Genomic DNA, 23,503 nt, shown 5'->3' with positions numbered 1-23,503 from the left:
CTACTTTACGAAACATGACAAATAATGGAATGTGATTAAATCAAAGGTCATTCAAACTCACAGTTTCAAAACGGAACTAAAATGATCACATAACAACAAACTAAATAGTATAACTACCAATTAATGAAACAGGTGGAACACTAACAAAATAATTAGCACAGAACATGATGTTTGAATGTTATTTACATCTGTAGTGCAGCAATGCATGGTAAGGAGGCATGAGGCATGTTGTACGACAACAGTGTTGACAGCAGAGGTTGTGCATCTCTCCCAAGGGAAATGAGAAATTACATTGCGCAGTGATGACCAAATGAAGCTTTCCAGACAATGGCGTACCACAAGCAACACGTCACTTTTGCTTATTAATATTCATGACGTTAGCAATTGTTGCCTGGCTGGTCAACCGCCCGTTAGTCCCTAATAGTAAATGAATGGAAATAGTGTACGAACGAGATGTTTACTGAGCTAAACCTACCAATTCTGTCCGAAAATTATGTCCCTGGTGCCTAATTCACTGGTAAAGATGAGGAAGAACATAGAAATGTTCAGTTAAAGAGGCTTGAGTGTTGAGGGCTGAAAAAGACGGGAAAAAGAGCCGACCTGATCCAAACTTAGCTTTTTTATCGACACCTTTTTCTTGTGTGCATTGCCTTACGCCACTGGCCATGACATTCTCCTGTTTCAACAATCTATCCTTCATCACCATATGCCCGGTCTTTCTTGTATATTATATCCTCCGGTTGTCTTACGTCTCTGACCGTTCTTGGGGGCAATATACATTGCTATTTTTTGTTAGCGATCGCAAATGATAATCAGTGACATTCAACGAACACTTTTAATTTTTTCATTAATAACAAATTATATTTACACTTCCCCCTCACCAAAGTTTTTTTTTTTTTTTTTTTTACAAAAGACAAGGTAACAGTGGCAGTCTGTTACCATTTTAATTTTTTCAGGTCATTTATTGTCAGACAGAAGCAGCACTGCAAAACGCAACGCTAAGACATCAGTAAAAATATCAAAATGGTTTACCTCTTCGTCCTTTGGCGGACCATGGCCCACAACAAAATGTTTACTGCATATGAAATGTGAATGGCTTCACCTTGCTGGCATTAAACTGGTCTTTTGGACGTCTGCGCAAGTTGATCCATTCTTCACATTTTTTCCTCAGAGTTTCTGGTTTCGTAAAACATATGAAGGAAACATCATATGTCGCAATGTCTAGAGTCGTTTCTACAAGTTCCATAGCAGCAGTTTTTGATCGGCATGTTCTTTTTTGAAGGATTACTGGAGAAAAATAGCAGAAATAGCATTGATTGTATGCAAGGGCGTGTTCATAATGTCATACTTTCGCGTTACGATGGCGAAGTCATGGTCTAAAAATAGCATTCGTGTGGTACGCTATTGATTCAAAGCCTAATGGTTGTTGATTTGCTCTATGGCGCTATCAAGTGGTCATGATGTCCAAAAGGCAAACATTGATGAGAATTCTATGGCTATTTGTTTCATAAAATGATCTGAATGTGCTTGTGTTACTGTATGAACAAAATTTAACAAGTGCTATAAGGAAAATTTGCTATTTGTTTATATTTAAAAACAATAGCTTCTACAGTGTTTTGGCAATATTTTTTCTAAATATATATTATTTGGGGGGAGGGGGGGGCTCCAAGCTACATGTTCACCCAGGGCACCTTGTCACCCACGGTCAGGCCTGGTGTGTATTTACAGGTCACTTCCTGTTCATTTTAGGGCATTTACAATTTACTTTGTTTGAGTTATTTCTTATTTATTTGAGGACATTCTTGACCCACTTCCTTTTCAATAAACCAAAATCAACAGAAAGTGAGCGGTAAATGCCCAAAATCAACAAGAAAAGACCTGAAATTCCCCAAAACTAACTCCTTGCCTGGCATTGGCTGCCACTGACAGTCATAGACGGCCAATCTGTTTCACTTCAAATGGATTGGACGTCAACTAGTGATAAAACTCACAGCAGAAGGATAAAAATTACTTGTTGTTCCTGTTTATTAGTTTTTTTGTAGAGTATCTGGGAAGGATTTCCTGACCATTATATCAATTATTGTTGTATTGCCATATCGTGAGCCTTGTATCGCAAATCGTATCATGAGGAGACCCTCTGTTAACATTATGCGAAATTAAAATTATGGTTTAACTAACAAGTTGAAGTAGGGCTACTTAACAACAGTGGTCACAGACAAGTTAAACAGGAAAGAGAAAGTCAGACAATTTGACATTTTTACCACCATCATCGTAAAACAATGGCGTCCCTTTATTCTGAAACATTTTTTTGTGTGTGTTTCTCCTTCTTGTAGTTACAGGTTCACATTCTTGGAATGTAACACCATCAAAATATAAATTGAAACCTATTTACAGCCGCTGTTCTGAAAATGTTCCCCCTCGGAAAAGAAATCACAGTTCGTTAAAGGAATTACTGCATGAATGGATGGCTGAGGCAGATGACAGATCTTCATGCAGCTTTAAAACTTCAGGATGACTTGAAAAACCTCAAACATCTCATCAATCCTTCCTGCCACTTTGAAGCACTGCAGAATAAGACGTACAGCGACTCAAGTCATGCTAACAGAATCATTCGTTGTCCAAACGCTCTGAAACAGCCAGTCCGTCCACACGGATACATTTAAAGATGATAACGGCTGTTAACAGTGCTTTTAAGTCTGTCAAAATGCGACGAAAGTTACTGTAATGAAGGAGTGAGCTTGTGGCACAGTGGGAATAAAATCGTAACAAGAATGAAGGCTAAATGGCAGAATACTGATTCTCGCTCACTCACACACACGCTCACGTACAAAAGTATCTCAGGAGAGGCTGTGCTAATTAGGCTGTACTGGCTGATGAGGTGTGCCGCCAATCATAGAGGCGTGTTAGTTCATGACAGGTGGAGTCACGGTATCATTTGTTGGCAACAGCAGCCGCCATAGGCACACGCATGGTTCCACGAGCCGTCGCCGCCAGCTCCTCAATTTCTGCGTTCAACCGCCGAATGACCCACTCCATCGCCTCGCGGCCCTGAGACGTTTAAACGGGAAGAATTGGGAAAGATGAGTTGAGCGTAGGGCGACCACTTTCATGAGGTCAAAACAAAGGGCATCTTTTCAAAAAAATAATACATTGGATTTGCGGTGTATTTTCATCAACAATAAAGTTTTGCACAGTTTATAGATCAGATTTGTGGAACTACATAGTAAAAAAATTCCAAATAAAGGTCAAACTATTTTTGATATTTGTTTTAGTTTACAGTACAGCGTTTTCAAATTGCAACATGTCCCAGAACATAACTTATTTTAAAACGGTATTAACAAGCAGGGCTCTCAACAGACTTGCAGGGGCCTGGGGACAAGAGACCATTATAGGGCCCCCCCACCCCATCCCTGCCACCGGGGATGGGGTGACATTGGGAGATGGAAACGGGAGATGGACAGTTAAATTTAACAGACCGTAATGTGATGCGACACAATATAAACAAACAATTTCCATCTATTGTCCCATGAAGGCTATAATACAATACAACTGAGAGTGCTATGCCTGCCTGTTAAGCAAAAAAACAGTGTAACTAATAGAGGATTTCCCAAAAATGGATTATTACATGCATCGCGATTCGACACGTGACGATTCGATTACGATTCATAAAAGGTTCAAAAACGATGATTTTCCCTCATAACTTTATGGCAGCCGCTCGTAGCAGAACAAAATTCAAGACAGGTCTGCCGCCCGGGCACCGTTAACGGGCGCACGCACGTTATGATGGATGCTGCCGGTTACTGAGAGAGAGATTTACTCCTTTTTAAAAGACTGGAAAATAATTTTGTGTATGACACAGGCAGGACAGAAGCGGTGGTCGCGCTTTTGTGCGCAAGTTTTTTTTTTTAGAGCGAGAGGGGAAGAGAGATAGTTCATTGCTCCTTGTCTTTGAGATGTCCAGCAGTAGTTTTAAGGCATTTCAATTGAAAAATGTCCTGAGTGTGTTGCTAAGACCCGTGTGCATCTATAAGAGGTGAGTACACGAACGCTCTCGTACTGTTTAGCCTTTATTGTTGTTGTTTTTGAGATGTTAATAGTTAGCGCCGAGCGCTAAGCTAATTAGCTAATTCGCTAATGTGTATTTCATATGCAGAATGTGTAAAACCATGATTAAGTACAGCGGTAACACTAAAAAACATGCGAAACAGTACAGAAATCTGTGAAAACAAAGTATATTGATTAAAATAAGTCTTACTTCTAAAGACACTTTGTTTCCAGAAAATGTGGAATTCATTCCACCTGTGTAAATTTTATTGTATTGTTGAGAGAAATAAGTACTCCCTTTAAAATGGTTAATGTTTTTGCACTTTCTTGTACAAAAATAAATAAGTAAATAAATAAAAAAGCAGCTTGACAGCAGCTTTTTGTTGTACTGGCATGTTTCCATCGTTCCTGTTGAATCATTAGGATACTTTAAATATATAATGGACATAAATTTGTTTGGCTACTGTATTAATTAATTAGTAATGCACAATTCATCGATAATCGCGATAACCGTGATAATTGTTCAATAATCGAATCGTAGTACCCGGAATCGTAATCGAATCGAATCGTGGGGTGCGTAAGATGGCACACCCCTAATAACTAAACATCCTGTGCCTGCCCCCTCCACAACCCTGGGGTTATCAAGCTCTCAAACAGTGACGCACCTAGATTTTTTGGCAGCAAAGGCATTTATGATATCAGTGAAATCCAGTTTTTGAGCAAGCTCACGCTTAATGGCGAGCATGGTGTTACCGGCATCCCCAAGGGGCCGCAGGTCCCCAACAATATGACCGGCTTTACCAATTTGACGCAGGCGAAGAGGTGGGCGAGCGTAAGGGGGTGAGATAGGAGTTGTTGAGAGTTGTTGCGTTGAGTGGTGTGCTGAGTTGAGTGGCTGTGAGTCCTCCATTGGTTAATATAAGTTACAGCAAAAAGCCATCCGACGCGTCTCAGCGTTTTTATGCACATCGCCACCTTCCTCAAGGAAGACCCGGATGAACTGACGACACGAGCCGTCCACCCGTCCACTCCACACTATGGTGCAACTTACCATAAAGTGCAGTTTGGTAACAATGGCTAGGTTGTTAAGCCTGCCCTGTGATATGGTGAAGCATAGGTAATTTTTTAATTTTTTAATTTTCATTTTACTGAAGGCTCGCTCTCCTCCAGCTACAGTCACTGGCAAAGACAAGAAAATGCGTAGCACTTGAGTGCGCCGAAGCAGGGTCAAACCATTCTCTGCTAAGACAGGGGGGTGGGAGGTATCCTTGTGAAAAAAAGGAAAAAATATATATTTGAAATGTTTTAATATGTTAAAGTTTTTAAGTATATACCTAGTAGAACTTAATATGTGAATGTAAAGTAAAATAAATTAAGGCTTATTCAGGGGCCCCTATGGTCCTGAGGCCCAGGACAACATACCCGGTTGCCCCCCTCGTCGACGGGCTTGTTAACAAGTAACATTTGTAACAAACAAAGTTCTTAAAAACAACTTATTTTCGTGTGTAAAAACTAAGTGAGCATTTAATTGCTCCAAAGAAGTGAACCCTTTATAAAAGAAACAACTTTAGAGTTATTTTATTATCTAGAGGCGATGAGGGTCTTCGAAAAAATGTTTTCAATGTCGATGCACTTGCTGTTTGCCTCATTCTTTTATTTTTAATGCTCTCCGCGTGATGTTCTAAGGTTTGCTTTGCCCCTGCTGCTCACATGCACGTCACCCTAGCAAAGCGTGCAGAAACCGTGGAACGAGTCAACTCCTTTGGCGAGGAAATTGTGCTGCTTTTGCTTGCACTGTTGTAAAACTTTGGCGAGGAAATTATGTCGTCAGATAGCCATGCGTGTAGAGTTGTTTACATTTATTGAACCGATGATATCGAACATTTTTAACTGGATCCACACTTGGACAATCACGGACCAGTAGTGACAACCGTGGGCCTGAGTTGCTTCACATAAACTCAACCGCAGCCAATTTTCTTGAAAAATGGCCTCCGACTAATGGTTGTGCCGGACGCCGGACACGTCACTGAAGAGGCTGAGTGTCCATCCTAAAACCAGACATGTGGTCACCCTGATTGAGTGTAAGGCTGCAACAACTAATCGCTAAAAATCAATTAATAAATTTATTGCCGACAAATTTTGAGTATCGATTTTTGCCGACAGCTATGAGCAGTCCCGTTTGGGTTCTTGTTGGTTTGTGATTAGCGCGAGAGAGAGACAGAGTTCACTGCTTCACTCAGGTTGAGTTGCTGAATCATTAATATTTACGATGTGTTGAGAGTTAGATTGTCTTGAGTGAGTTGTGTGTGTAGATCCAGTGTGCCCTCGTCAAAGGTGGGAAAATGAAGCCAATCGTATCGTTTGTGTTCCCTGTTGATGAGACGTTATTTCTTAGCAGGGAGCGCTAAGCTAGTTACCGATTATGCTCATCAGTGTCTTAAGTGTCCGTCTTTATTGTTTTGGTGGGGCATATTTGCACTTGAGTTATTGTTAGTTACTAAGTTGTCTCATTTCTTTTCATCAAAACCACACACATAAACCCATTCATATAACAGATTAGTCTCCTTTCAACACCAACTCCCATTCAAACTGTAAATTGTCATACAAGAGAGTGTGCTTTTGGATTTGGATTGTATTTACAGTGGGAAGAACAAGTATTTGATACACTGCTGATTTTGCTGTTTTTCCCACTTGCAAAGCATGTAGAGGTCTGTAATTTGTATCATAAGTTCTCTTCAACCGTGAGGGACGGAATCTAATACAAAAAAAAAACAGAAAATCACGTTGTATGATTTTTAAACAATAAATTTGCATTTAATTGCATGAAATAAGTATTTGATAGATCACAAAAATCGAACTTAATATTTGGTACAGAAACCTTTGTTTGCCATTACAGATACCAAACGTTTCCTGTAGTCCTTGACAAGGTTTGCGCACACTGCAGCAGGGATTTTGGCCCACCCCTCCATGCAGATCTTCTCCAGAGCCTTCAGGTTTCGGGGTTGCTGCCGGGCAACACGGACTTTCAGCTCCCTCCACAGATTTTCTATCGGGTTCAGATCTGGTGACTGGCTAGGCCACTCCAGGACCTTAAGATGCTTCTTACGGAGCCACTCTTTAGTTGCCTTGGCTGTGTGCTTTGGGTATTTGTCATGCTGGAAGACCCAGCCACAACCCATCTTCAGGGCTCTCACTGATCTGGCGATACATAGCCTCATCCATCCTCGCCTCAATACGGTGCAGTCGTCCTGTACCTACCCTTGGCAGAGAAGCAGCCCCAAAAATGATGTTTCCTCCTGCATGTTTCACGGTTGGGATGGTGTTCTTGGGGTTGTACTCATCCTTCTTTTTCCTCCAAACACGACGAGCCGAGTTTAGACCAAAAAGTTCCATTTTGGTCTCATCCGACCACATGACCTTCTCCCATTGCTCCTCTGGATCATCCAGATCAGTACTTCTCAAATAGTGGGGCGCGCCCCCCTGGGGGGGCGCAGAGCAATGCCAGGGGGGGCGCATGTGACCTCGGGGAATATGTTTTTTTTTTCTCCTTTTTTTTTTTTTTTTTTTGGCCGTACTGGAATAAAGTGTACTTGCACATCCACTCAGTGGGTGGCAGTGGCGCTCTCCTTTTCAGAGTGCGCGCAGTATTTATGAACTAAGGAAGAGCACTCAGCACACACAGAAAACAGATATGAAGAGCAGTGCTCCGCCGCCGTTTTCGAAAGCCGTTTTCCGACCGGTGTTCCGCCAAAATATGCTACATCGGCGAAACGTCCTACATTAGTCTAATTTGACACCTAAAGTACTACCGTGCGCTCTAAACTTGTTTTGTTTAGATGCATACAGGAATAAGGTACTAAAAAAATGCCTGCAGAAAATACTTAAATGTAGTTATATCAAATAAGGACGGTTTAAACACGCTACGTGACTAATGTGGTCAACTGCTTCAAATCTAACACAAAAAAACACAATGGTTAAAAGTATGAGAGTGTAACACATGCAAAAAGTATCTTTGAGGCTGTGAAAAGGTTCTAAATAACTAAATAAATAGTGAGTAATCGCCACCTCTAACCGATGTGCGCATGCGTGTGAATGCATGCGCAAGCGCCCTGAGCATTGTGTGGGACGTTTCGCCGCGTAGTAAGGAATGGCCGAACACCGGACTAACTCACGTAGCGACCCACTGTCTTGTCCAGTTCTCACGTCGCCGCCCGAAAAGTGCCATTTTCGGCTTGGAATCGTCACGACGACCGCCCTCACCTACGGTTCTACCTCGGCCGCCGAGAATGCGTTTTTTTCGTGCCGTTTGCCTTTTAGTTTTGACTTTTACTACAGTGGGTAATGAGGAAAGACCACTGTTTACTGTGTCTAAAAATAATTATAGCGGACAGCCAGAAGCCAAAACAATTAAGACGCCACTTGAAGACATTAGACCCCAATCTCATTGATAAGCCGCTTGATTGTTTTTCACCGAAAACGGCCGAATATTTCCAACAATCGTTCTGTTTTGTCAGTGTAATATCAGTAAACCCATTAGCATTGTTAGCATGCTCATTTCAAGATAACTCCACACCATTGCAAAGGAGGTACAAAAATAGAAACTGTCCTTCTGTCCAAGGACGCTTTTTTTTTTTCTTTCTTTTATTCAGTTTTGTTTTTTCGGTCAATTTTTTTTGGCATATTGTCGTCATGATTGAATGTTTCTAATCAATTTTAATTTGTTATTATTTACTGATTTTATTACATTTTATTTTTCTGTATCAAATGGTAAAAAATGTTCCTTGAGTGTATTTTTTAATTTGGATGGGACTTTTTTTTTTTTTATTCAGGCAAACTGATGCGCGTCAAGTCTTCTCTGTTACAAACAAAACAATGTTAATAAAGTTATACTTTATTATAAGTTGATCTATGTTACTTTTTTTCTTTATTAGGAAAAAAGGACACAATGTTAGGCAGATGTGTATTTATAATGGTAATTTTATAGACAAATTATACTATTACAGTGGCGGCAGAGAGTTTGGGGGGGGCGCGAAACATTTACGTCTTCCTTGGGGGGGCGTAACAGAAAATAATTGAGAAGCACTGATCCAGATGGTCAGTGGCAAACTTCAGACGTGTCTGGACATGCACTGGCTTCAGCAGCGGGACCCTGCGTGCGATGTAGGATTTTAATCCATGACGGTGTAATGTGTTTCCGATGGTTTTCTTCGAGACTGTGGTTCCAGCTCTCTTCAGGTCATTGACCAGGTCCTGCCGTGTAGTTCTGGGCTGATCCCTCACCTTCCTCATGATCAGTGATGCCCCACGAGGTGAGATCTTGCATGGAGCCCCAGAACGAGGCAGATTGACCGTCAACTTCTAATAATCGCTCCGACAGTTGTTACTTTCTCACCAAGCTGCTTGCTTATTTTCCTGTAGCCCATCCCAGCCTTGTGCAGGTCTATTATTTTATCCCTGATGTCCTTACACAGCTCTTTGGTCTTGGCCATTGTGGAGAGGTTGGAGTTTGTTTGTTTGAGCATGTGAACAGGTGTCTTTTATACAGGTAACAAGTTCAAACAGGTGCAGTTACTTCCGGTGATGAGTGGAGAACAGGAGGGGTTCTTAAAGAACTGAGAGCCGAAATATTTACTAGTTGGTAATGTATCAAATACTTATTTCATGCAGTTAAATACAAATTTATTATTTAAAAATTATACAATGTGATTTTCTGGATTTTTGTATTAGATTCCGTCCCTCACAGTTGAAGAGAACTTATGATACAAATTACAGACCTCTACATGGCTTGCAAGTGGGAAAACCAGCTAAATCGACAGTGTATGAAATACTTGTTCTCCCCACTGTATGAACAATTGTTGGATTAAGAAAACTGATTGAATGAACAGGTCTTTTGTTGTGTACTGGCAAATTCTATGTTTTACACTCAGAACCTTAATTAAAAACAAGTTTTATGTACTTAAAACAGTACAGTTGTAGACTACAGTTAAGTCAGGAAGCTGTATTGAATTATTATTTTTGGAAGAAATAGTCATCCATTTTGTCTTCACTGTTACTTAAAAAAATGCCTATAAGAACTTGAAGTTCAACTTTAAAAAAAGTGACATTTATCCAATTAATCGTTCAATTAATCGTCCGATTAGTCCATTATGAAAATAATATTTAATTGCAGCCCTTGTTGAGAGGAAAGGAGGCATGATGGAAAAGTCGAAGTTGATCCTCACCTTGCCGGCGTTGACAGTCATGGTGTTAGCCATGAGGCCTTCGAGGTAGCTGCTCAGACTGACACCTTTTACACTGATCAGAGCCTCCTGGGTCAGAACCGTTCTGGTCAATGAAAAAATATTCAGTTAATTAACCCTTTCAGGGAAAGTGGATTTCAGTTCAAAAGTTTTCCTTAGCTTAATTCATTCACTATCAGTGTAAGTCACAGAGTATGTGGTCATCGTTCATATTGTTAGTAAAATGAGACATTCTTGATTACCATTTTTATGCATCAATGTGTGCGAGTATTCACAAATGGCATGAATACATACTTGTCAGGATGGTGTGGATGAGGTTTATAAGTCAACTTCTCATCTACGGACACCAGGTTTGTGAAGGAGATCTAAAAGGAAAAAACAAAAGTCGAACTTTGCCTGAGGTTAAAAAAAAAAAAACAGGTGGAGCAGCTTTGTGGAAGTATTTCATCATTTTCCAAACCACAAGATGAGTGCCTTTATATGTATGGAAGTTAAAAAGAATATTATATTGTATGTATATGTTAGGGGTGTGACCAAATATCGAAATGGTGATATATCATGATACTTTGTATCCCATAAGGTTATCGATATACTCCTGCCAAGATTCGAGATATCGTTTTAAAAAGGTGTCAATGTTTGAAAAAAAAAAAACATCAAAAAAACGAACCAACAAGTTGCTACCAAAATCTTCCACGAATGATGGTGTCTCAGTTAACTCTAAGCTGCATTGACGGTGCTCGACGCCCAATTCATTTAGACTGGGAACGTTCGTTCATTCAAAACCAGAGCATTCACAGTCATTCTGCCCCATTTTCAGGGCTTTTACAAGTCACTTGCTGTCCATTTTAGGGCATTTACAGGTCATTTCCTGTTGAATTTGAGTCACCGCCTATTTATTTGGGTGATTCCCAGGGCACATTCCTGTTATGTAACTCAAAATAAACAGGAAGTGGCCCATAAAATACCCCAAAATCAACAGGAAGTAACTGAAAATCAACAGGTAAATGACCTTAAATGGCCCAAAATTACTTCATTATCTGGCGTTGGCGTTGGTTTCATAATGTCAGTGTTGTTTTCATCAGCGATGACGATAACGAAAATATTTCGTCAACGAACACTTTTTTTCATGACAACGACGGAACGATAACGAGCTAAAAACGTGTTTTGGTAGACTAAAACATAACCAGCCTAATAAGGTTTTTGTCCGACGAGACCAGAACGAGACGAAGATGCGCAATAGTTTCAGTCACATGTTCACATTGTGGGACATTTTATGTGTAGTTAACCTTCACCGCAGCAGTGTCTGGTTGTTTCACTAATGTGACGTGCTGCGCACCACCCTCACTCACCAATGCTCACTCACCAATGCAAGGTCCTCTCCAGTCTCAAGGCTTGCACGTACACACACGGTAAGATTTGTTTTCATATCTTGGCCGGAGAGAATATGCAATGTTGCTTTAGCCTTTAAAAGTCTGTGCTGAATGAGCATCATACATTAAATGTAACTCGTAGCGTTAGCATAGCATTCATGTTTGCGTTAGTGTTAGGTAAATGCTAACAGTGAGCGTCCTCTTAAAACACAACTCTTTTATTTTTACATAAAGTTCGTGGCGTGCAGGTGGGTATAATAAACTGAAAATAATTTACTGTTTTCCTGCTAAGTGTGTATTATCACCAAGTTGGCGTTGTCCTTGCAGGCACTACAATGTGTGCTTGTCTGTCAATGTTCATTCGGAATAACTGAAAATATTTATTTCATTTTTGGAGTCATAGTTTTAATTTTACAGACGAAAACATTTTTACTAAGCGTCGACTAAAACTATATGAAGACAAACACATTTTGAGATGACTAAAATACAACTAAGACTAATAAGTATTATCGTCCAAAAGACTAACACTAAGACAAAAATTAAAAGGGCTGCCAAGAACAACACTTTAGTGCTGCAACGATTAATCGATTAACCCAAGTTATTCGATTAAAAAAAGGTTTGAATTTTGCTGCTTCGAGGATTAGTTTAATTAGAGTGAAGCGGTGGTGGTGGTAAAGGTTTGATTCGAACGTGTTGTATTTAGTTTTATTGATTTGGTTGGATACACTGCCCTCTAGTGGCAACAGTGAATATGACATATCTCTAATGACTGAATCCAACTGCTCCCCTGTTAAGGCCAACACAAGGTTGTAAGTTTTTATTTGCGTTAATGTTTGTTTATGCATTCGTAATTTAGTTAAGAAGTGTATTTAGATTTTTTTTGTGGAAATATGTGTTTGAACGATTTGTTAAGAGCTTTGTAAAATAAAAAGTTAGCATTTTACAGCATTTAAGCAAACAAACCTTTGCTCTGCATGTTAGCCAAATGTTTTTTTGTTGTACTTCAACCATCATTTGTTTTTATTTAATATACACCATCTGAGGCTAAGCGCAGGTATTTCTATTTAAATTCAAAGGCATTTATTGCTCTTGTGAAATGAAAGTGCAATAGTTTGCATTATTAAAACTATGCAATAGTGCATAGTTTTAAGAAACACTCAGGAATTGTATTTTGTATTCGCATTTAATGCTCTTTTGACAGTGCAATCTTGGCAAGCCGAAATTAAAAAAATTAAATTAAATAAAAAAATTAAAAAATAAAATAACACTTGTTTCCTTCTTTTTACCTGAAGATGCTAACGAACTAATCAATAGATTCATCAATTACTAAAGTAATCGACAGCTGCAGCCTTACAACACTGCATACTGTTTTTGCTATTTTAATCGTATTACATTAAAAAGTTTAAAGACCAAAACTACATACACTGGTTTATGAATTTCAAGGAAGGCGTTAAGTGAATAAGCCTTGAAATTTTTTTTGACCATATACTGTAATAAGTATACCTTTTGGAATTCAACTAGTGAAATAGGCAAAGGTAGGTAGAGTAGCCAAAAACTGTACTCAAGTAATTGTAGCGTTACTTCAAAATAATATGACAAAATTAAAAGTAGTCATCCAAAAAATGTACTTAAGTACAAGTAAAAAAGTATTTGGTGAAAAGAATACTCAAGTAACGAAAAACATTGTGAGTAACTGCTTACATTTTTGTTAGATTTTTTTTTTTTATTTATATGGAATTATATTTTTCTCAGCACAAAGTTATCTATATGAACTGTTGTTATAATGATAGCTTACAATAACCCATTGCATAACCACATTAAGCTAAAGAAATACAAAAAAATTAAAATGATTGAATTCTGGTGAGAGAGAAAAAAATGACAGAAATGAAACATTACTCGTCCAAAGAGCATGAGTGCCCTCTGGTGGAGAAAATAGTCCCTAGTTTGAATAGTGATTAGTTCCTTCATAGTTCCTATAATATTAAAAGGATCTTTTTTTCAGGTTTTCCGTGGTCAATCGGTGCCAAATAAAAACTGGGAGAGAGGTCAAAATCTGCGCTTTCGAGTCATGTTGAGGACGGTGCTCTTGCTCTATGTCAAATATTTCATTTTTTATGGTGCTTTACAGATGCCGGGCGATTGAACAAGCTGGCATGATCATAGAATGAAAAGCTTGCGTTTGATTGGTATAATGGAGTCGGGTGATTATTGTTGTGATGCCTCATTGGTGAAATTGGTAGTGCTACTCTTGGCATTGCTGGCAACAACAAAAAAAATCTAGTATGGAGAATAAATAGGAAAAATGTAACGATTCTCGTGTAGCCCAAAGTAGAAGGGAAAGAGTAGCGTTTTTTCTTCACAAATCTACTCAAGAAGTATGGCTTGGAAAAACTACTCTTTGGAGTACATTTTTCTAAAAAAGCTACTCAAGTAAATGTAATTGAATACAAGGAACGTGTTATTACCCACCTCCAGAAATAAGTGGACTTTTCTAGCATATTGTTGTGTTATTAGAATGCACCTGCATCAATCATGACTCACATTTGTAGATTTGAGCTCAAAGACCTTCTCTTTGGGGTCCACTACTGAATGTTCTTGAACATAAGTGCACGTCCTTGTTAAGCCAATTATCTACAGAAAAAAGAATATGTCACAAAATGTTTAGTTTTAATCTTGGCCTTATTTTTCAAGTAATGACAATGTGCACTTACAGATTTGGCGATGGCGGGAAGACCCCACTCGGTGCTGAGCAGTCTTTTACTGTGTAACCGTCCCTCAGCGTCCACACTTCTGTCCAGAACATCTACACCAAACACACTGGGGTTCATGGGGTTGGGGTATTTCTGCATTGCGGCCTTGGTCACCGTCTCCCATGGGTGGCTGTTAAAAGCATGTGGTACAGCATGCAAATCATTTGAACTTGGGGGGGGGGGCGTGCAAGCATGAATAATAGCGCCCAGTCCAAATGGTTTGGACGTCTATCGGCGTCAATGGCAGTGAATGATTTAAGTGACATAGTAAGACTTATTTTCCTGGCTCATCAATATGAGTGCACAGACAGTGTTGAAATAGTCTCTATCAGTATCAACTGTTGCCATGGGAAACGCCCCCTATCACTTCGTCTCGGCAAGCAGACTGTTATGTAATCGCACTTATGTCAGCTTCTAACATGATAAGTGATGACAGATATGATGATTTAAATATCTCCAAAGGTGATGTTTTTGTTACTGATATGGAAAAACATACGTGCCGATAACGCCGAACTTTTAGGTTAACAATATTAACGTCATTATTCAGTGGTCTACTACTCCAGAGGCTCAAAAATGGTAAAAACACCAACAACCCCTTTAGATACATTTGACAGAACTTATACTCAAAGGAAGTTGCCCAACTTAGCACGATGTCGCTAGCCTTCAAGCTATAGAGACCCATCGAAGTACGTAAAGAGTTTTTGAAGGAGGAATGAAGCTTCGACTGAACACTCGGCAATGGTGGCCACGCGCGGAAAGACTAAAACACTCACTTGAAAATGTGCTCTGACGCCCAGATCTTCATGTTTGTCGGCAGAGCTGGAGAGCCGCGGGCCGGCGAAGGTGACAGCGTGACCGCAGGGCGGAAGGAGGACGCAAGGAACGAGGGACATACAGACGAAACACATGGACGGAAGGGCGGACGGGACAAACATGGCGAGCGGTCTTGACGCACTTACGCCCTCCTGCGGTACAAACATGTTATTTTCTCAATTCCTTTTTTTTTTCTTTTCATGAATTACGGAAAGGGGTGTTTCACTAAAATATTAATTATTTATGATTTTCGAAATATTTTGGAGGTTTTATATTTATGGCCGAAAACACAGACAAGACTGAAAAAGCAGTTTCTGCTCTTGCACTCCTCTTTAAAAGAAACTGCTGTATTTTAAGGCCAAAACAACTGTTCTAAGCCCCCAAAACCCTCGTTTACAGACGTCGCGCAACCGCGATGTCTAATATTTCGTTTTAAAAAAAAAAACGACTTTAAGAAATTATTCAGTGGCATATTTTAAACTTTTTAACAAATTACGTCACAATGAAAAAAACAGTGTCTGTAAATAAGTCACGGATCTCTACCTCTAACTATCGCTTAATTGTATTTTTTTGTTACTGTTGCATTTCCCCAATATTTTAGATGATCAATAATCGATCCAAACAAAGAAAAATTGAAAAAGAAAAAAAGTTTAAAAGGGTAAATGTACAAAAAAAAAAATCTCGACCACTCCTTGATGTCTGCGAGTTCTGCATCGCGACCCTTGTTATATTACCATGTTTCACCCGTAAAATCCCCGAACAATCCAGCCGTGGCCATTCACAGCTGTGTCTTGAAACTCAGTGATACATGCTACATGGAGTTTTTGGATCAAAACAAGCTAATTACGCGAAAATATCTCGTTAAAGTCATGGCGTCTGTAATTCTGCTCTTGCGTGCTCTCACGATAGGGTTTTGCTGTTTAAAAAAATATTTTTTATTTAAAAATGCTCTCCTGTTCAAAATTTTTTCCCCCCAGAAAATTGAGATTTTAAGCTTTCCAATTATGTATCACACGTGCATATCGGACAATTTTGAAAGTTGGCTAAATTGAGGGTCTCAGAGCGGAACTTCAAGTCACCTGAGTGTTTTCCGCCATAAATATATATATATATATATATATATATATATATATATATATATATATATATATATACATACATACAGAAAACACAGACAAGGCTTTGTCCATTTTACCCTGGAGACCCCTGTTTACAGACGTTGCGCAACCGCTTTTGTTTCAACCCAGCCATAAAAAGAAGGTAAGTAATTAGATTTATTATTCGCAATGTCTGTCATTTTTAGCTTAGAGTCATTATTTGATGTCTAATATTTAGTTAAAAAAAAAAAAAAAAAGACTGAAAAATTTTTCACTCGCATGTTTTAAACTTTTTAACAAATTAGATCACAATGAAAAAAAATAGTGTCTGTAAAAAAGTGACGGATATCTACCACATAACCATTGCTTAATTTTATTTATTTATTTTGTGTTACTTTCGCCTTTTCTCCGATTAGATGATAAATAATTGATCCAAACAAAGAAAAATTGGAAAAAAAAAAAAACGTTTTAAAGGGTGTGACATATTTGTGTCACACTGCTGTTGCCATAGTGTGCACTTCCTGTGGGTGTGGTATTACAGTATAAAAAGGAATCTCTGTTATGTCTCTGTGACATATATGATGAGAAGCACACTGAATAAGGAAGTGTTGTTCCATTCAAGTCTGGGCCTTACATGTACTTAGATCAGGGAAGTACATAACAAAAGTGGCGACGAGGACGTCTGGACCTGCGTCAGCTTTGACGTGCTGTTTTTGGAGTTTACTGCGGGTCGCGGTGCTCCTGGGGACAGACGGCGCCGACCTCAGCTTCCATGTCGTGACTTCGTGGGGAGGACGAGCGGAGTTTTCAAAAGGAGCTTGAAGGTGCTGTATAACCAGGCGCTATGGCGGGAGTTATCGGCTCTGTTGGTCTTTTTGATGAGCTTGTGGAACAGTGGAGCTCGTACACAGAGCGGTTCGGCTATTTCGTGGAAGCTAACGAAATAGCGGAAGAGAAAGTGGTGCCCACGTTTTTTAGCGTTATTGGGCCAAAGACTTTCAATTTACTGAGAAACTTGCTTCAACCCGATAAACCTGGTAGTAAAACGTACAGGGAAATCGTGGAAACTCTTAATGGACATTTTTCACCCAAGCCCCTTGTGATAGCAGAGAGATTCAGATTTCACAGGAGAAATCAGGAAGAGGGGGAATCTGTCACTATGTTCGTAGCGGCGCTGCGGAAGCTGGCTGAACATTGTGAGTTTGGTGATGTTTTAGAAGACACATTAAGAGACAGATTGGTATGTGGACTGAGAAACGAAGCAATACAAATGAAGTTACTCTCAGAAAGTGGACTGACATTAAAGAAAGCCTTTGATGTAAGCGTGGCTATGGAAATGGCTTCAAAGGAGGCTCAACAACTGAACATTACGAGCAGAATACATCAAGTGGCAACTACCCAAAGCAATGTTGCGGTAAAACAGGGCACCTTTCCTCCACCTGCTGGTGCAAAGAAATGAACTGTCATCATTGTGGGAACAAGGTCATGTTGAGCGTGCCTGTCGGAAAAAAACAAGCACAGACAAAGATAAGGAAATGAATGACAAGAAGAAAACAAAGAAATATGTCAAAGCGGTAGAGAGTGCCTCTACTTCCGAAGATGAAAGTGACGTAAACACCGTGCATATAATGAGCGTGGACGGGAAGTCAGGGTGTTACTGGGTCACACCAAAGTTAGAGGGTCACCCAGTCAAAATGCAAATAGATACTGGATCGCAGGCATCGCTTGTGTCTTACCAAGTCTATAAACAGTGTTTGAGACACCTTCCATTAAGACCGTCAGACACTGTGTTCAAAGCGTACACTGGACACAAAGTGCACATGAAAGGAATGACTGACATTACTGTGCAATGCAAAGATCAAACTGCTAAACTTCCAGTGTATGTCACAAAAGGGAATTTTGCTTCCATCATGGGACGACTGTGGATTAATGCACTTCGTGTAAATTGGCTAGAAGTTCGGCAGCTGTCAGACGGTTCTTCACAACTGCAAGTCACCCTGGACAAGAATGAAGAGGTTTTCCGTGAGGGATTGGGCAGCATGAAGGACATTACAGTGAAATTGCACATTAAACCAGGAAGCAAACCTGTGTTTAGGAAGGCTAGGACAGTGCCGTATGCTATTCGTGACAAAGTCGAGGCTGACCTGGATGCGTTGGTCAAAAGTGGTGTTTTGGAACCAGTCACCACCAGCGAATGGGCGACACCAATTGTGCCGGTTCCAAAAAAGAATGGCGGAATTCGCACATGTGGCGATTTTAAAGTGACTTTGAATCCGGTGCTTTGTGTGGAGCAGTACCCACTTCCATTGATCGATGATTTGTTTGCAGGTCTGAGCGGTGGTCAAAAATTCAGCAAAATTGACCTCAACCAAGCTTATCTGCAGATGCATGTGGATGAAGAATCACGGGAGTGGCTGACAATTAACACGCACAAGGGACTTTTCAGATATTGCAGATTACCTTTTGGCATCACATCTGCCCCTGCTCTGTTTCAACGGGCTATGGATCAAATTTTGAGTGGATTGCCAGGAGTACAATGTTACTTGGATGACATTCTCTGCACCGGTGCCAACGACGAGGAGCATCTTCGCAACCTGGATGCTGTCTTAAAAAGGCTAAGGCAGTATGGTCTTCGAGTGCGCAAGGAAAAATGTGAATTTTTGAGACCATCGGTGGAGTATCTCGGGCATGTGATAGACCACGAAGGACTACACAAGGCTCCATCAAAGACAAAGGCAATTGTGGATGCACCCGCCCCAGAAAATGTGGACATGGTAATTAAAGGACAAACCAAGTGTGAGAACACCGCTCTCAAACCTTTTTTCGATAGGAGGTGGGAACTTTCTGTTCAATCGGGTGGTTTGCTGTGGGGGAGGAGAGTGATTGTGCCACAGTCATTGCGTGCTAAAATGCTTGCGCAACTGCATGCAGGTCACAGTGGTATTGTTAAAATGAAAGAAATGGCAAGAAGTTATTTTTGGTGGCCAGGATTAGATAAACAGATTGAAGAGATGGTAAAAAGTTGTTCATCTTGCCAGAAGATTCGCAACGATCCACCTGCAGCCCCACTTCATCCTTGGGATTTTCCTCAGGACCCTTGGCACCGCATTCATATTGACTTTGCGGGGCCTTTTGAAAATCGAATGTTTCTGGTTGCTATCGATGCCCATAGTAAGTGGCCAGAGGTAGCTATTATGAAATCAACCACATCGGAAAAGGCAGTTGAGAAGTTAGGGGAGATGTTTAGTCGTTTCGGAGCCCCTGCACAACTCGTCTCAGACAATGGCCCCCAATTTGTGTCAAAAGAAATGGTTGAATTCCTGCAAGCCAATGGGGTTCAACACATTAAGTCGGCTCCCTATCACCCGGCAACCAACGGCCTGGCAGAGAGGTTTGTGCAGACCCTCAAACATGCTCTCAAAGCATCACAAGGGCAAAGTACACTCCATCAGAGACTACACGAATTTCTCCTCAAATACCGAACATCTGTGCATGCAACTACCAAAGTATCGCCAGCGAGCCTCATGTTTTCTCGAGAGATACGAACTGGCATGGATCTTCTGAAACCACCAACCCTGAGTGAGATTGTTCAAATGGATCAACGGAAGCAAGTCAAGTACAGAGACCTGCATTCCAAGAACCGAGTTTTTGCACCTGGTGACTCTGTTATGGCCCGGAGTTACCGGAGTAAGGAAAAGTGGGCCCCTGCCACCATCATTGCTCAAACCGGGCCTGTTTCCTACACCGTTCAGACAGCTGATGGTGTTTGGCGTCGCCATGTGGATCAATTGTTGGGAACATCAGACACTACTCCAGAACTGTCTATTGATTGTGATGATGCTAGCAGTGTAATTATACCAGAAATGTCTAGCTTACCGGATGTGTCAAACCCAAACAATCCTGCTGTAATTTTGTCTAATTCAACCAATGCACAAACGGAACCTGAAACAGTATCGGAACCTGTTTCCACAAGTGGGAAATCGGAAGTGACTGTTGAACGTCGTTATCCTGCACGCGACAAATAGATTGGATTTATAAGTAATAAGTAATGAGGGGAAAACAGGAGGTATTTTTGTGTTTGTTTCTGGGACGTGTTGTGTAGGGGGGGAGGAGATGTGACATATTTGTGTCACACTGCTGTTGCCATAGTGTGCACTTCCTGTGGGTGTGGTATTACAGTATAAAAAGGAATCTCTGTTATGTCTCTGTGACATATATGATGAGAAGCACACTGAATAAAGAAGTGTTGTTCCATTCAAGTCTCGGCCTTACATGTACTTAGATCAGGGAAGTACATAACAAAGGGTAAATATAAGAAAAAGAAAATCTCGACCACTCCTTGATGTCTGCGATTTCTGCATCACGGCCCTTGTTGTATTACCATGTTTCACCCATAAAATCCCCCAAAAATCTGGCTGTGTACACATACTACATAAAGTTTTTGGATCAAAAAGAGGCAAGTATGCGATATTATCTTGTTAAAATCATGGCGTCTTTAATCATGCTTTCATCTCCAGTTAGGGTTTTGCTGTTTAAAATAAATGTTTTTTTTTTTCCAATGCCCTCCAGTTCAAAATTTTTGTTCCCCCAGAAAATTGAGATTTTAAGCTTTCCAATGATGTGTCACACATGCATATAGGACAATTTTGAAATCTGGCCAAATTGGGGGTCTCAGAGCGGAACTTCAAGTCACCTTAGTGTGTGTTCCGCCCTATTTTTTTTTTTAATCTTTTAAATATTTCTGTATCTTGGTAACTCAGACCGTTGTTATTTTTATTTGTCTTCCCTGTTTTTTATCGGTGTTTTTTTTCTTAAAATAAGTAATTCTCCCTTTTTTTTTAGAGTTAAAAATGTTGTCACGAGGGTTTTTACATCTGAGACCTGAGCTCAAGGGCGGGAAAAGCTGTCAAATATGGAGGGAGGATTCATTAAAGCATAATTTAAGACATAGGAAAATGGCCAAAATACTCACAAAAACAATAAATAAATAAACACGGGGGGGGGGGGGGTCCACCGAGAAACGCAAAAAGAGTTTGGAGAGAGAGAAAAAACACCTCGAATAGTAAATTACGTAGTTAAAACATAACGTTGTTGTCTTTTTAATCCAAGTGAATGCAATACGCCTCCATATTTCTTTTATTTTCTTTCTTTCGTTTTTTTCAGTTAAATACAAATTCTAAATTTATTTCTGTATGCAGTTGATGGAAAGGGGAGGGCGAGAAATATATCATAGATATCATATACATAATTCTAGATGTCTAATGTGCGCTGGGAGTCAAAAGGAAGGGGCCATTTTGCGTATGTTCAATAACTATAACATTATAGTCAACGGACGTGTACTTTAAAATAGCAATTAATTGCTAAAATTTCCACCAATTTTCAAACAGTTTGGTTTATCGTAAACCTCAAACTGTAAATTAGTTTACACTGTGGACATCGCCTTTTGACATCTAGTCTAATACAATCGATATGTGATGGTTAATCCAAGCGCTTTTGTATGATGTCATCACCTTGCGTCCGACCTGTCCTTGAGAAGCTGAAGCTACACACCAGACTAGACTGCCAAGATGGTCGCATACTGGAGACAAGCGGGACTCAGGTGAAAAAATAAACATGTGAAACAATTCCAATTGCTTTCTTGTTTATTATTGCTTAGATTTTTGACGATCCATGCATAGGTTATGCCTATCGTGTATGTAAGACTTCCATTTTAATAAGAGCACTGCGGGTTAGCCACCGTGCTAATGCTAGTTAAAGTCTGTTTCCACACGTTCGCGTTTTGACTTATGCAACTTACTATGTAGGTTATCCGAACCATACTGTGCTCATGCGTTTGACAAACGATTTTTTTGGAGGAAGGTCGGCCATTGGCATCCTGCTGATCAATAATGTGTATTTGTCCTCCGTACAGCTACATCCGCTTCTCTGCTATTTGCGCCAGCGCGGTGCGGGCCTCCCTGAAGCCGCAGGTGAAAAGTGAGGCGATGAAGGCGGCGGAAGCCAGCGTCAAAGTAGTCAAGCCCAAAACAGCATGTAAGCTCACATTAACAGTGAATGCCTTTCAGTCATTCGTTCTGAGAATGTAGAATAGGAACCCGAAGCGGAAAAAAGGAAGCTGCTTACTGTGTAACAGTACCATTTATTACGTTGACAATCAAAACACAGCGCAATCTGTATGTGTATGTCACAGATCTGCCTCTAACTTGTGCACGTGTCCCTAATGAAATGTGTTTTTGCAGGATGTGATCCTTTGGCGTAGACTGCTTCTTTCAACAACTGTCGGGAAAAAGGATGGAGGACTATGTGATGTCCTGAACTGACTGGATAACAGAATGGCAATTCTCTCTGATGTATTTGTAATTAAAACTAAATTAAAGCTGGAAAAAAAATAAGGAAGTTTTTTCTTTCATTTTTAAGTTGAAATGGTTTTGCAGTTGATAAAACAAAACGTCATCTTGGTTGTATTTTTTACATTCTGTAAAAATGAGTGAAAATCAATTAACATACACGTGCTCAAAAGCTATGAGTACATACCTGCTCACTGTTGGATCGTCATTTGACTACATACCCAGGTCAGAAAATACAAAAACACTTCATTGTCTTTTTTGCTTTAAGAAATAGTTCCATATTTATTTACAAAATCAAATGTTAACATCCATTTGTTCACTCTATAGGAAATTCATGCAGTCAACATTTGTGCATCTAGCTGGCAACCATTATGTATTTATGATTAAACACCTGCAGTATATCATAATGTGCAATCATACATTATCATGTAAACCCCTTCTTGCTTTGTATAAGTCCCATTCTTCTCTACTTGAGTCATTTACAAAATCTTTAGTGGTAGAATAGTTCATTTTCAGCAACATATTGAACGGCATCCAACGGTGGACAAAATCTACAAAATTCCCTATCTAGCTGTCTTTTTCTCTGGTCATCTTGATCATGGTCTCGGGGGATCTGTACAGGAAGATGAGCTTCTCGAAGAGCGTCTCCTCCAACTCCATTTCACCGGTCTCGCGCACTACAAAGATGTCCGTGCACAGCTTGAGGACACGATCCACGTATGGTAACTCCTCGAACATGATTGAGCGTGAGATGCCGTTGAAGAATTCCCTCACAAACTTGCCGATGACCAACACCACTGACATGTAGAGGCCGACGATCCTGTGGGCAAGAGTTATCAGGAC

At 40.1% G+C, this 23,503-nt stretch overlaps 4 protein-coding genes across 4 annotated transcripts in view; 2 read left to right on the top strand and 2 right to left on the bottom strand.

The window, feature by feature from the left end:
- Positions 1–2,068: 2,068 nt before the first annotated feature.
- On the bottom strand, positions 2,069–15,334 carry LOC130912530 (PRELI domain containing protein 3B-like). The gene is made up of 6 exons (XM_057830671.1): positions 15,177–15,334; positions 14,365–14,533; positions 14,195–14,284; positions 10,578–10,648; positions 10,266–10,368; positions 2,069–3,048 (listed from the first exon to the last, which is right to left on the bottom strand). Exons 1-6 carry the CDS (start codon positions 15,206–15,208, stop codon positions 2,932–2,934), a joined length of 582 nt encoding a protein of 193 aa, XP_057686654.1. The 5' UTR covers positions 15,209–15,334; the 3' UTR covers positions 2,069–2,931.
- Positions 15,335–17,819: 2,485 nt separating this feature from the next.
- Positions 17,820–20,763, top strand: LOC130911886 (uncharacterized protein K02A2.6-like). Its single transcript, XM_057829523.1, has one exon. It carries the CDS (start codon positions 17,849–17,851, stop codon positions 20,336–20,338), a length of 2,490 nt encoding a protein of 829 aa, XP_057685506.1. The 5' UTR covers positions 17,820–17,848; the 3' UTR covers positions 20,339–20,763.
- An 896-nt stretch (positions 20,764–21,659) lies between these two features.
- Positions 21,660–22,705, top strand: atp5f1e (ATP synthase F1 subunit epsilon). The gene is made up of 3 exons (XM_057830635.1): positions 21,660–21,912; positions 22,225–22,346; positions 22,553–22,705. Coding segments are annotated over exons 1-3 (156 nt in total). The 5' UTR covers positions 21,660–21,880; the 3' UTR covers positions 22,555–22,705.
- A 228-nt stretch (positions 22,706–22,933) lies between these two features.
- Positions 22,934–23,503, bottom strand: part of si:dkey-11f4.7 (piezo-type mechanosensitive ion channel component 2) — a 64,311-nt gene continuing 63,741 nt past the window's right edge. Inside the window, exon 56 of the mRNA XM_057830634.1 lies at positions 22,934–23,480. Within this exon, the coding sequence (XP_057686617.1) occupies positions 23,228–23,480 (253 nt within the window). The 3' untranslated portion in view covers positions 22,934–23,227. The remainder of the gene's footprint in view (positions 23,481–23,503) is intronic.

Source organism: Corythoichthys intestinalis, chromosome 2, assembly GCF_030265065.1.
Source record: "Corythoichthys intestinalis isolate RoL2023-P3 chromosome 2, ASM3026506v1, whole genome shotgun sequence".
Taxonomy (NCBI): domain Eukaryota; kingdom Metazoa; phylum Chordata; class Actinopteri; order Syngnathiformes; family Syngnathidae; genus Corythoichthys; species Corythoichthys intestinalis.
This window is presented reverse-complemented; position numbering and strand designations above follow the sequence as displayed.